Source organism: Pseudochaenichthys georgianus, chromosome 24 (assembly GCF_902827115.2).
Source record: "Pseudochaenichthys georgianus chromosome 24, fPseGeo1.2, whole genome shotgun sequence".
Taxonomy (NCBI): Eukaryota; Metazoa; Chordata; class Actinopteri; order Perciformes; family Channichthyidae; genus Pseudochaenichthys; species Pseudochaenichthys georgianus.
Window position 1 is genome coordinate 31019118 of NC_047526.1, and position 14673 is coordinate 31033790.

At 41.7% G+C, this 14673-nt stretch overlaps 1 protein-coding gene across 2 annotated transcripts; it reads left to right on the top strand.

Moving 5' to 3' along the window:
• Positions 1–5366: 5366 nt before the first annotated feature.
• Positions 5367–14616, top strand: lrp11 (low density lipoprotein receptor-related protein 11). 2 transcript variants are annotated; one of them, XM_034075915.2, is made up of 9 exons: positions 5367–6419; positions 7455–7609; positions 8988–9129; positions 9265–9390; positions 9489–9686; positions 12294–12461; positions 12546–12602; positions 12759–12851; positions 12927–14616. In XM_034075915.2, the coding sequence occupies exons 1-9, from the start codon at positions 5807–5809 to the stop codon at positions 13079–13081; spliced, it is 1707 nt and encodes a 568-aa protein (XP_033931806.1). In that variant the 5' UTR covers positions 5367–5806; the 3' UTR covers positions 13082–14616. The 2 variants fall into 2 exon arrangements, with proteins under 2 accessions (XP_033931806.1, XP_033931807.1); XM_034075916.2 differs by having other exon boundaries at positions 5368–6419; positions 7458–7609.
• Positions 14617–14673: the final 57 nt, after the last annotated feature.

The following is a 14673-nucleotide window of genomic DNA, read 5'->3' on the forward strand; positions in this document are numbered from 1 at the left end:
GCTGCCTTACACTGGCTCCCTATAGAACACAGGATAGAATTTAAAATTCTTCTTCTCGCCTACAAAGCCCTTAATGGGCAGGCGCCATCTTACCTTAAAGAACTCATTATACCCTACTGTCCTACTAGGGCATTGCGTTCCAAGAATGCAGGGTTGTTGGTTGTTCCTAGAGTCTCTAAAAGTACAATGGGAGCCAGAGCCTTTTCTTATCAAGCTCCACATTTGTGGAATCAGCTTCCAGTTTGTGTTCGGGCGGCAGACACCCTATCCGTTTTTAAGAGTGCACTTAAGACCTTCCTTTTTGATAAAGCTTATAGTTAGGGCTGATTAGATTCAGCCCCTTCAGCCCCTAGTTTTGCTGCTATATGCTTAGACTGTTGGGGGACATCTTAGTTCTTCCTTCTCTCTGTCTATACCTGTGTACTCTCATGTTCCCATTAACCCAGTTTCCCCAAATGTATTTTTGGTGTCTATCTACGCCGGGATCCTGAGCCGTGGCTGATCCTGTTGCTGTGGTCCTGAGTCCTGGATCGCGAGCCCTAGATCCTGAGTCGTGGCTGTGCCTGTTGCTGGGATCCTGAGTCCTGCATCCTGAGTCCTGGACTTCGAGTCGTAGCTGAACCGGTCTCTGCGGTCCTGCCTGACTCTCATCATATACTTCCCTGATGGCTCCCACAAGATAGCTGACATCCTCGTGGATTCATCTTCTTATTATACACACATGCATTTCCAAACATTTGGACTATGTTATAAATGTATTATCTCTTCAATTTACACACGGCATCTATTGCACGTCTGTCCGTCCTGGGAGAGGGATCCCTCCTCTGTTGCTCTCCCTGAGGTTTCTCCCATGCTCCCTTTAAACTGCGGGGTTTCTCTGGAAGTGTTTCCTTGTACGATGTGAGGGTCTAAGGACAGAGGGTGTCGTATTGTCATACTGATATTCTGTACACACTGTGAAGCCCACTGAGACAAATGTAACATTTGTGATATTGGGCTGTATAAATAAACATTGATTGATTGATTGATTGATTGATTTTCTCAAACTTTCCCTTATTTATTTTCTTTCATTTAGATTTTCTCTAATTTACTACTAATTTTTCACTATAAAATATATAAACATTGTAGGACTGATATAAGTGTGAACAATAGAGGGAGAGAGAGAGGCAGGTAAACAGAGCTGCAGGTGTCCATCACGGTGACGTCAGTGGTTTCATCTGGTCTCGCGGCCGTTGTTACCGATTAACTAGTTACACCGGGGAACTCGTTACGTTAACGGTAGGAATGGGACGTGTACTTTGAGGAGCCATTGTCGAATAACCAGGAAATCCACATTTCGATCGATTCTTTTGTTGTTTACATTTATCTGTTGGTATATTTGGCTCCATAGGAACACTTTGATGCACATTCAGTACCAGTGTGTGAGGTTGTGGTTGCGATGCCGATATCCGGACGCGTACAGCGAGGACTACAACATGACAATGAGGTGACTGGGGAATGGATGTCTGTTCAAAACATTGCAAACGTGAATAAATCATTTCAAATATGTATTTGTCTCCGACTTTCATTTGTACATCGTTGTGAATGTGATGTTTAGTAGCTTTGATAGCTGTCCATACCTCCAGACAGCCTAAAAGTAAGACACAAGTTGTTTACTCACAGCCCGAATGCAGCATCGAGATCCGTGGCCAGCTGTGATCCTCTCCGATTAACTTGTGACAGGACTTCTTTAGCTATTCTCCAGCGAGCAAGGTTTTTATTAAATACCTCCATCCCTCTCATCACAACAAGACTCTACACTGTGCAGAAAAAAAACAACATAAATGAAAATAACCTTGCTGGTTAGCTTAGAATGAAACAAACAAACTATCTTCCATGGCTGATACTGATGTCACAGTAACGGCTAAACCACAGACAAGTCCAGCGTGGGGGGGGGGGGGGGGGGGGGGGGGGGGCACAAGTTGAATCCATATAATGAAATTGTTATTTTATATATATATATGTATATATATAACCATCTGTAATTTCAAAAAAATATGAAGATACTTATCACAGACCTTTTAAGCTTGCAGAGCAAATACTGCTAAAGAAAAAGGTCCAGCACCCAGTGGACCTGGAAGGAGTGGCCTCAATGAGGTTCCAGATGGCAATGGCTCTCGTGAAAAACTCAGGTATAAAGGACTAGATCAGGGAAACAGAAATATTGTGTCTTGTTTGGCATTTCACTACCTTAATGCCTGTATTTGATATCTTTTTTTTTCTTCTTTTTTACAGATGACCTATCCCAGCTGTGTCGGGCCTGTGGGGAACTTAACTCAGGGCCTAAGGGTGACCAATGGGTAAGAAGTTGTATTAATTTCCTGACCAACATTTGGCTGGAAGACTGGGATACACCCTGGATTGGTTACTTCTACATCACTGGATGAACACTCACTATAACAGGTATTGAAAATGTTTACTTTAAGTCACCAAACTTGCATGTCTTTGCACTATGGGAGAACACTGGAGCAGTTGAAGAAACTTCTGAGCACAGACTCTAAACAGAAAGGATAACAGCTAAGATCCCAACCTATACATTGCTTGTTTAATTCAATGTAAACAACTTTATTACTGCTGGATGAGTGATGTTAACCTTAAAAAAAAGGTTTGTCAATATTCTAACATGTGTTTTTTCGGTTTCTTTTAAGATTGAGTGCATTTTGGAGAAAATGTCCTCTCCGTTAAAGGCAGCTCGTTGTGGAATAGCCTCCCAACTGAGATACGGGATTGTTCCACTCTCAATAGCTTCAAAGGTCAACTCAAAGAATGTTTAAGAAACAAACAGACGTGCAATCACCGCTAAATGCACTTTAACACAGGGGTATCTCCTTTTGCACTTTATGTAGCACTTTTATCTTTTATTGCACTTTATATGTCGTTGCTGCTACATTGTATTGCCATGTCATACATATAAATGCTGCTCTTGCTCTCTTGCACTTTTTGCATATCATGTATTTTGTTTTTGCTATGTTTGTAAAATGTAATGTTCTTAATTGTTTTATATGAGGGACTGCGGATGGAAATTAGCTGAAAGCTAAATCTGGCACTGTTACGCTTAATGTTTTAAGTGTTCCTTACTGTGCATTGCCCCTGCTACATAAACCATTAAATAAATAGAAGAGCATCAGAACTGTTTTACTTTACATGACATGTTACTTGTTAGACACTTTTATCCAAAGCAACTTACATACTCATTACTGTGGACAATCCCCACAGGAGCAATTTGGGGTGAAGTGTCCCTGATCCGAACACCAACGCACTAACCCACTGCGCCACATGCCTCCCTTTAGGCATATGATAGCTATGTGATTAACATGATGACAAAGGTATCCCAACTGTAGCTGTGAACATGACAGGAAGTAGTATTACCTCGAAGAGCATCAGGACTGTTTGAGGCAGATGATAGCTATGTGATGAACATGATGATTCAGCCTCTATGGAGAGAGACATATGACAAGCATGCTCATTTCTGACGTGGAGCTAATCTGAAGTAAACATTGAATACTGCTTTCTATCCCTCCATCTTGTGACTGTGTAACTCCCTCTCTTGGATATCAGCATGTGAAGGACACTGCTCAGGAACTAGTTGATGCTCTGTATGTGATGACTACTTCCATTCTGGAGAGGATCAGAAATACATGGATCCTGATAGTGAAGCTCAAACTGGGGAAAAGTGATATTTTCCAACTATTTCCAATAAATGTTATTCTGAAACATAACTATCACTGTTGTCTTTCCTTCTATAACACTAATGTAGGCCAAGAAAAACGTTGCATTGCATAATATCTAAACTTACATTTGGCACTTTAAATGTAGCCAAAAATATGTGAAGCTGGCGCTTAGCCCACCAAAAAGTGCATAGTTGCAACTTAGGCAGTTAAGCATTTTATATCAGTGGGTCCTAATGGTGCAAGACGGGGAAGGCAGACATAATTGCTTAAACATAGGCTTAACCCTTTAATTGGCAGACCAAGAAAAAAATCTATGGAAAAAGTATTTGTTTGCATTTTTTTATCAAATGGGACACAAACTACTTTTTTTTACTGTCTACACAGTTTTGTTTTTATGAGCCTCATCAAACTCAAATAAATGTTTTTCTTTTATGGAAAATGAGCAATATACCAGATATATTCATACAAGATAATAAAGGATAATTGCCAACAATTTTCTTTTTTTCAAGCCATCAGCATAAATATCGTGGATCATAAAATCCATCAGTTGTTTAACAACTCCTGAATCCATCCCCTCTTGGTTAGCCCAACAGCTATTCTCTCCCTCCCTCCCTCCCTCCCTCCCTCCCTCCCTCCCTCCCACACACACACACACACACACACACACACACACACACACACCACACACACACACACACACACACACACACACACACACACACACACACACACACATCACACACACACACACACACACCACACACACACACCACACACACACACACACCGGATAGGGTAATAACTTCATAATTAACTACGTCTGAAAGCAGAAGTCTAGGGCAAATAATTGCAAGTCTCTTCAGTGCGTATGTCCCAAAATGATTTAAAAAGAAAAGCCAAATTCTGGAGAAAAAAGAAATAGAAGTGACATTTTGAAATGAAAATCTAATTCTGAGAAAAGGGAATTCTATGAAAAAATGTATATTTTGAAGAAAAAAGGCAAATTCTGAGAAAAAAAGTCATATTTGATATGCATTGTGGGACATGTAGTTTATGGGCAACATGCTTCTGTAGCATGTAACCGTATAATAAACATATTATATTCTTTGCAAGCTCTTGTGGGGCCACATAAAATGAAGTCGCGGGCCGAATGTGGCCCCTGGGCCTTGAGTTTGACACCCCTGGCCTAGACAATGTAGGATAGAAATAAATACACAATACATAAAATAACAATTTCATTATATGGATTCAACTTGTGCCCCCCCGCTGGACTTGTCTGTGGTTTAGCCGTTACTGTGACATCAGTATCAGCCATGGAAGATAGTTTGTTTGTTTCATTCTAAGCTATCCAGCAAGGTTATTTTCATTTATGTTGGTTTTTTTCTGCACAGTGTAGAGTCTTGTTGTGATGAGAGGGATGGATGTATTTAATAAAAACCTTGCTCGCTGGAGAATAGCTAAAGAAGTCCTGTCACAAGTTAATCGGAGAGGATACGGGCTGTGAGTAAACAACTTGTGTCTTACTTTTAGGCTGTCTGGAGGTATGGACAGCTATCAAAGCTACTAAACATCACATTAACAACGATGTACAAATGAAAGTCGGAGACAAATACATATTTGAAATGATTTATTCACGTTTGCAATGTTTTGAACAGACATCCCCAGTCACCTCATTGTCATGTTGTAGTCCTCGCTGTACGCGTCCGGATATCGCCATCGCAACCACAACCTCACACACTGGTACTGAATGTGCATCAAAGTGTTCCTATAGAGCCAAATATACCAAAAGATAAATGTAAACAACAAAAGAAGCGATCGAAAAATGTCCTGATTATTCGACAATGGCTCCTCAAAGTACACGCCCCATTCCTACCGTTAACGTAACGTAACGAGTTCCCCGGTAACATCGTCTCCCCTTCACCATGACAACGACAGATTTCTTGCATCGTCATCAGAGAACAACCGTTAGCGCGTTTGATCAGGATTTAAAGACGAATATTATGTACAAATATTATGTACAAATATCGTCAATTTACGGATAATTATTTAATGTAGGAAGGTTATTTTTCTGTGTGGATGTGTCGGAGAGCAGGTGGATGCAGAAGAGGGTGTTTAACTGCGTGACCAACATGGCTCTTCTTCAGCATCCCCGCCTGCTGCTGCTGCTAGCTTGTTTCGTTGTGTTGTTGACCGCAGCCCGACCAACTGACGCTCGGTCTTTGCCAATATCGGATCTAAAATCCAAAATATCCGGCGTGGAGGATCTCCTGGAGGAGTTCCGCAAGCAGCTGCAGCAGGACCAGACGTACAAGCCAGCAGGCGATGTGGTTGACTCCTGTGTGGGCGACTTCAACGCCGTAGGGGAGCGCATCATCCGAGCCAAGGCCTCCATCGAGCAGGGGGCCACCTTCCTGCTGGCCCCGGACAGGGTGTTCTCCTGGAGGGACTGTCTGCACGCCTGCTGCTCCCAGCCGCACTGCACCGTGGCGGTGGTTCAGCAGGACCTGAGGCAGCCCGGGGACAGTCTCAGCTGCTACCTGTTCAACTGCACCTACAGGAATAAAAATGTCTGCTCCTTCGCTCCTCAGCAGGGCTTCACCACATACAGCCGGAATCCCAACAACAACACGCAGGAACAACTCCCTGTTTCCCCCGGCAGCCCAGCGAGGAGGCCCGGGGAGGGACATCCAGAAGAGGAGAATACACAAGGTGGGAGATGACAATAATCCTAATATCAAATGTATTGATGCATAGGAGTGAGGCATGGACAGCCTGTCAACCTATATGGTTACTTTATTTTACATTAAAGCTTAATTAAGTAATGTGTAATTAAGTTAAGTGGGCGTTAGGTATGGTCAACTAATCAGTATGCATATGCTTGTTTGTTACATTTCACCCAGTAGTTAGTTGATTAAAGTTTAAATTATGATAATAATAATAATAATAATAATAATAATAATAATAACAAGGTATATATGTGTGTAAGCCTTGCTCGCGAGAACACTGCTGATATAATATAGTGATTAGTATAATAAGTTTAATATTGGAAAGTATAATACAGGAATGTACACATATGTTTTTATATATTACTGAAATATAGAGGGTGAAGAATGTGGACCCAAATAAATACGGCTGCTTCTTTGTCCATCTGGTTGGGCAAAGGTTGGTACATAAAACTTTATTGGGCTTTAAAAACCCGGACTACAGTCTCGGTTTAATCTCCCCTAAGTAGCATCATCAAATTTGATAGACTTTACTTACAATTTTATGTCAGCTTTTTAAAATATATCTCACTACATGAGGGTTGACCTCTAGCATCTGCTACTCGTGATAAAACAGGCAGGGTGTGTTAATGATTTGCCTTTAAGGTTATGCAAATGAGATTAGGGCAATGAGACAAGTTGCAGGTGTATTTGTGACAATGGCTATATTTACTTATTTCCATCAGAGCAAGAAAAATGCAGATTCTAGTCAATTGAAATCATATAGGTGGTGAAATAATAAGTAAAGTCCTGAAATAGTTTATCAACCAATTAGTTAATTTTAAGCAAGATTATCAAGTCAACATAATGAATCTCTTTGTATATTGCACATCCCAAAACTAGTAAGCATAATTCTTTACTTTCGTTCTTCTTACTGCAATTCTGTGATAAGAGCATCAAATATTAAGTGTAAATTGAGAAAGAGTAGGCATATAGACAGTACATGTCCGTTATATTATCATGGTCATCCTGTGTGCTTCAGCAGATGAGCCCCCCCGCAGTGATGCTGGACAGGATGTGGTGATCCAGCTGCCCACAGACTGGGCCGTCCTGGATGGGCGGGACAGCGTGGACGACCACAAGATCAGCTACTACGAGTGGACTCTCGTTAAGGGAGACACTGCCATCAATATGAAGGTCTGTATCAATAAAAGCCAATCTTGTTGTAAAATCATTCTTTACAGTGTAATTTGGATGCTCTATGTGAGCCTTTGACCTAAGATTGTCATCGTCATAACTACACTGTAGCTATGCACGTATAACTAATAAAAGCCTTGCATTTTGAACCTTGAAAACCTGAAAACAAACACAAGAGGAAAGACAGACTGAAATAACAAATTATACTGGAATAAAACTCTACTGCTCTCTCTTCTTTCAGGGAGCAGATGTTTTCCACATTTCAATATGCACTTTGAATAGTCACAAAAGTCCCTCACAGACACCAATGTCAAATGGCTGTTTAGCAGTTAAGTCAACACAGAGGCTGGTGGCCAGAGCTCCGTAATACTGCACTGTACACACAGAGATAGAGTTTATTACGTGCAAATCAGCTCGAAGCACAGCCGCAATGTTGGAACAAGCCCTTTGTTTACTGCCCGAGAGCCGCCTTGAGGAGACCAACTTAACCCTTAGATGCATAAGTGGGTCCTTTTTGACCCGGTGAGGTGGTTTTCTTGAAGTATCTTTGTAATTACATTTTTTTATCATTTCATATTCCAGCTATTCCTCAAAAAACATGTTTTGGATATCATGCCATTCAAATTTTAAATTTAAATGTTATACATTTTAAGAAATTGTAGTTTTTGTATTGCTACCCCAAGCTTCCAAAAGTGGGTCAAAAATGACCCGCATGCATTTCCTATGGGATCCTCTGGGAACCTTTGATTCTTCTCACCTGTTGCTGTCAGGAATACATTCACTGTAGACCACACAGACGACATCACAAGTGACACCTCTCAGGAAGATTATTGTACACAGCAAGATCTGATACCTGTCAGTATAATAATAATAATAATAATAAATTATATTTTTATAGGGCTTTTCAAGGACTCAAAATGGCTTGACAATAAGGGAAGGTTAGGGTGGGGGGTATAGGACTATCAAACTTGATCAACCGGCATGGATTGATGGGGGTGGGCTATGAGTAGACAAGAGGAGAAGAGATGAGTTTTGAAAAGGGACTGGAATAATGTGAGGGTCTCAGAATAGCGGAGATCTTTGCATCGATATGTTCAAAACGGTTTTTTTCAAAATATAAAAAAAAAAATCAAAAATTATAAATAGTGAAAAATTAAATATTAAATATTTCTAGTGTGAACCAAAATATAATACTAAATATTATACAAGTGATTTTTCTTTACCAAACTGACATAAAAACACATTATTCTAATACGGGTCCTTTTTGACCCACTTATGCACGAGTGTAGGGTCCAGTCACTCGTGCATCTAAGGGTTAAGAGTGTCTTCTGAAAGTCTGAGATTCATTCAAATGTGAACCCTTTGTTATGTGTCAAAGGCGACTCATCCTGGGCTGTTGAAGATCAGCGGTCTGCAGGAGGGCGTATACTCCTTCCAGATGACCGTCACAGACACAGCGGGACAGAAGAGCTCTGACAACGTCTCCGTCACTGTGCTGGCACCGAAACACCAAGCAGAAGGTGATGAGTTCACCAGAACATTTATCTTTGTTTGTTTTTGAAGTGAGCCCATTTCAAAGTGTTGAAGACATGCATCACTGGGTTTTGTTTTCAGAGTATTTCAATGTGTGTCTCTGTAACTTTCTGTGCCGACAGTGTGCACGGGTTCCTGTTCAAAGTACCAGTTTAAGTGTGATGACGGCTGCTGTATTGACATCACCTACGCCTGTGACGGGAAGCAGCACTGTACCGACCGCTCGGACGAAGACTTCTGCCCAAAATGTTAGAAACTCTTTTTGTTTAGAAATGATATTGATGATGTTTGAAAGCAATTGGCCAGACCTCCCCAGGATGAATTGGTTATTGTGGGATTTCTTTAGTTGAAAGCAACAGGAAGTCGGTGACCCACCCTGCTGATGAGTCAAACCGTCCTGCAGCGCAGACGGAGGAGACGGGGGACGGCTCCATGCTGCAGTTAGGGCTCGGAAAGACCATCGAGAACGTCCCGCCTCCTATGGACAGGAGCTACGCCGGTCCCCCACAAAGTCCCGGTCAGCAGGAGGCTCCGGTCGGCCAAGGTACGTTTGTTTTGACGGTTGATGATTCTCTTCCACACCAACATAAAGGGTTGGGAAGGTTACTTGTGATTCAATTATAAATGACCTGTTTTCAAAGGTTGCAGGTAACCCATTCCCAATATCAGAATATTGAAGTAACGTGACTCGCCAAACAGACACAAATACAAGTAAACAGAAACACAGGGAGACAGAGAGGCGAGGAGCTTAATTAGACATTGGGACAAAAAGACAAGAAGACTAGGACACAAATATACAAGAATTAAATGAACAAAGTCAAAAGGAAACAAGGAGGCAAGGAGACAACAAGACTAGAAGACTAGGACACAAAGATACAAGAATTAAATGAACAAAGTCAAAAGAAAACAAGGAGGCAAGGAGACAAAAAGACTAAGACACAAAGATACAAGAATTAAATGAACAAAGTCAAAAGGAAACAAGGAGATAAGAAGACAAGAAGACTAGGACACAAAGATACAAGAATTAAATGAACAAAGTCAAAAGGAAACAAGGAGACACGGAGGCAAGGAGACAAGAAGACTAGGACACAAAGATACAAGAATTAAATGAACAAAGTCAAAAGGAAACAATGAGACAAGGAGGCAAGGAGACAAGAAGACAAGAAGACTAGGACACAAAGATACAATAATTAAATGAACAAAGTCAAAAGGAAACAAGGAGACAAGAAGACTAAGACACAAAGATACAAGAATTAAATGAACAAAGTCAAAAGGAAACAAGGAGGCAAGGAGACAAGAAGACTAGGACACAAAGATACAAGAATTAAATGAACAAAGTCAAAAGGAAACAAGGAGGCAAGGAGACAAGAAGATAAGAAGACTAGCACACAAAGATACAAGAATTAAATGAACAAAGTCAAAAGGAAACAAGGAGGCAAGGAGACAAGAAGACTAGGACACAAAGATACAAGAATTAAATGAACAAAGTCAAAAGGAAACAATGAGACAAGGAGGCAAGGAGACAAGAAGACAAGAAGACTAGGACACAAAGATACAAGAATTAAATGAACAAAGTCAAAAGGAAACAAGGAGACAAGAAGACTAAGACACAAAGATACAAGAATTAAATGAACAAAGTCAAAAGGAAACAAGGAGGCAAGGAGACAAGAAGACTAGGACACAAAGATACAAGAATTAAATGAACAAAGTCAAAAGGAAACAAGGAGGCAAGGAGACAAGAAGACTAAGATACAGGAAGAGAAGGGAGAAAAGAAGACAACTTGACAAAGAAACAAGGACACAAGGCTACTAAGAAGAAAAGAATAATAAGACAAAGAGACCAGAGAAAAAAGACAAAAAAACAAGGACACCAGGAGACAACGAGAAGACAAATAGACAAAGAGACAAGGAGACAAAGAGAAGAGGAGCTGAATTAGACATTGGGACAAAAAGACAAGAAGACTACAAGGATAGAAGGAGACAAAAGACACCAAGATACAAAGAGACAAGAATAAAATGTACAAAGTCAAAAGGAAACAAGGAGACAAAGAGACAAGAAGACTGAGATACCGAAAGACAAGGGAGAGAAGAAGACAACTTGACAAAGTAACAAGGACACCAGGAGACAAAGAAAAAAAGAGACAAGGAGACGAGACTTGCCAAACATACAAATAAAGGCAGGAGGAAAAGAAAAAGACTTCCATTTCGCTTTTATTCTGTATGCAAAGCAGGAAACGGTAACGTCGCCTGCAGCGCTACTTATTCCTTCAGCGCTTCTTATTCCTTCAGCTGAAAACGTCTATTATTCAAAGCCTTTTTTTTGGCACAGTCTTGCCGTTATTGGATGAATTAGTAGCAGCAACAGAACTCATATAAAGGACATTTACCTACGTGCAAATGTCCTTTTTTCGGTTTGCTCATTTCTTAGGAAACGTCTTTGCAGGCCGGGATGCTTCTCAGCAAAAATGATAATCTTTGATAAAGTCCTTTTTGCAATAACTTCGATATCTGTGATGTTGTTCCCATTATATGATTGGATGTGAAACCATTAGCATCACCAGTGCCGTATCCCTTCGTAAAGAGGCAGAGGTTTTGACTTAGTGGACAAAGTAGCAGATGGAGTCTCTGTCGGCAGCCATTGAGTCAGAGCACTGGGCTTCAAATGCTGGCCAAATCACAGAGGCACTCAGCGTTCTGCGGGAAAGCAGCTCTTTGCCGGCTCCTCTGAGTGCTGGAACAAAGCCCCTCTGTCCCCTCCGCCATCTGATCCCTCAGTCAGGCTGAGACTCTCCCCCATCGGTATTTTACCGCATGTATTACATTCTCAGGAGTCTTTCTTTCTTTGTGGCATGAATGCTCAGTCTTGTGTGTACATGCTTGGCAAACTAAGACGATACCTCATTGTTTAGGAGAAAGAGAGAGAAGTCCAGCATCACAGGTCTAACAGGCTGAATAACTAACCCCCCCCCACCCTCAGCAAAGACCCCAACCTGACACTCACCTCTCCTTCGAGCCCCACATCCGCCAAGTTGTTCAAATCAAATGTTTCCACCTATAAATATAATTTATTGCTATTATTATTATTATTATTATTATTAAATGACCAAAATGAACATTAGTTTTCCATCTAACTATAACTCTGTTGTTGTAGATCCATGTTCTGCAGCTCCAGTTGTCGGACCCTGTAAAGGCACCTTTCCACGCTGGTACTACGACCACAATGGGGGAGAATGCAAACACTTCCTGTACGGCGGTTGCCAGGGCAACCATAACAATTTCCTCGAGGAATCTGACTGCGTCAGCGAATGTATACAAAAAGGTGAGAATGTGCTTCTTGTGGGTGTTTATGTTTTCTAAATCTAATTTTAAAATGACGTAAAAACAACATGTTAACATCTTTTAGGCCCAGCTTTCAAACCGGCAACTGCAGCTCCACCAATCACCAAACCGACTGAGATAGGTAAAGTGCATTCAATGAAACTTTATTGAAAAATCAGTGTATGTTAGCTATAAAGTTCTATTTGTGTCTGAAGGAAGTGACTCGGAAGACATGTTCTACCAAGGAAGCGTCCTCGACTGAAGTCTAAATTCTATTTGTGTTATTTTTTTTTTTAAGCTGCCCCTAAAGTCTCTCAGAGCCAACCAGAGAGCAGCTTCCCCATCTCCAAACAGTTTCCAGTACGAGGAGGGCACCCACCACCTGAGTCAGGTAAAGTTTAACCCAGTGAACTTCGTGTTTTATGTGTAGTTCTCTTCCTGATTCCCTATACGCTTTCTCCTGAAGGTGCGATCCTGCCTCTGGCTCTCGGCCTCATCATCACCTCTCTGCTGCTGCTCATGATCGGCTGTCGACTCAGACTCGTTCGACACAAGATTAAGAAAACCCGCCCCCTCACCACAGAGGAGTCGGATTACCTCATCAACGGCATGTACCTGTAGCCAATCAGCAAACACGTGAGATCTGAGAAACAGCGGGTGTTGTTGTCTGAGCCTGGACTTTTTGATTTTGCTCTCCCAACTCTCTTCTGTTTCTGAACCTCCCCGCACAGACTGAACCCTTCTGACTTGGTAAACTGATAGATGCTCCCTTCAAAGCCACATATTCAGATGCTTGTCATTCATACTTACGTCTTAAGAAATATCTGCGATGGAAGAGCTCGTATTTAGATACTGATATACAGCTGTCTGCATTACCCCCAATTACTTCTGGGATACATGCAGTACAAGAGTCTTGGGGTGTTTCTCAATGTCAAGGACGCTTCCTTAGTAGGACATGTCTTCCGAGTCACTTGCTTCAGAAGTTAGGCTAGAATCCTTCCTGGCATTCGGAAAACGAAGAATGGAACAGGCGAGCAAGTGTCCAGGTGTGCTCATATGAGGCCCCGCCCTACATTTTCCGCAACAGATTTTGGGAAATTGGTCCGTGCGCAAAGCATTGTGGGGATTTTAAGACCGCGGAGGATACACATCACAGTAGAATTCCAAGGAGCTTGGCCATTGGAACAGTCCTTCGGCGGGACTCGATGACCTAGCATCCTTTAAATAGTGGCTCTGGAGTATCCTTCCTTGACATTGAGAAACACCCTTGGTCCCCTTTTTGAAAATGTATTTTATTCCTCCAAAGATCAGCTGAATATCAAACATATCAACAAAGCATCCCATCTACTGCTACACACATGCATGCCGTATTTCTGCCACTGGATGGCACCAATGTGGCATGTTTGTGGTGAGGATGTTACCGTTATTCCACTTGCCAGAAGCCACACATGTAACACATTGGAGTGCCTGATATAGTGCGCTTTTTTGACTGCTTAACAATCAGCCACAACGTTTTCCTTAAGCCATAGCAAGTTGGTCAAAATCCATTCCTTTGCAAGTTTTGTTGTATATTGTTCTTTAAAAAACAAACTTGTGTGTTGGGGAATAATTGTCCCTGCATGTCCTCCTTCGCCCTCTGACGCAGCTGACCAACCCTGAGCAGCCGCTATCTCCCGTAAGGAGGGGCGGCCCTGGCATTTAGTCGTTGTTACCAGTTTGTGACCGGGCAGCTCTCGGTCAGAGATAGTTATTGTTGTGGGACACCTGGAACACATCCTTCTCGGGGTGGAGATGACCCCGAGACATAAGGGACAACAACTGTGATTCAGTGTCCTCAGCTGTTTAGTCTATCTATTGAAGAATGTTGATCATTACAATCTGAACTCCTTAAAACCTGGAGCTACAGGAGGGCTCTTCAGACTTGATTGTGGCATCTCTACCCTGTGGTCAGATCGTGGCCCGTGACGTGTCGTGTGAATTCTCCGGCCCAAGCTCCAAATAAACCGTCAGTGTTTGCCATCAAAGCTCCAGCTCTCCTCGTGTCTCTGAGTCCTGACTCTATTGCTTCAGAACCTTCCCCCACACTGTGGAGTATATATGTGCGCTTGTGTATTCCCTCAAAGTGCTGTCTTATCATGTGAGATATTAAAGTGTATTATATCTGTTGACAAAGTAGTTAACACAAATGAATTGAAATATTTCGCCATACCTTA

Coding starts and splice junctions, on each gene's coding strand:
- lrp11 (XM_034075915.2), top strand. CDS start 5,807: ATGCAGAAGAGGGTGTTTAACTGCGTGACCAACATGGCTCTTCTTCAG. Junction 12,462..12,545: donor CAGCGAATGTATACAAAAAG/GTGAGAATGTGC, acceptor AACATCTTTTAG/GCCCAGCTTTCAAACCGGCA. Junction 12,603..12,758: donor CACCAAACCGACTGAGATAG/GTAAAGTGCATT, acceptor TTTTTTTTTAAG/CTGCCCCTAAAGTCTCTCAG.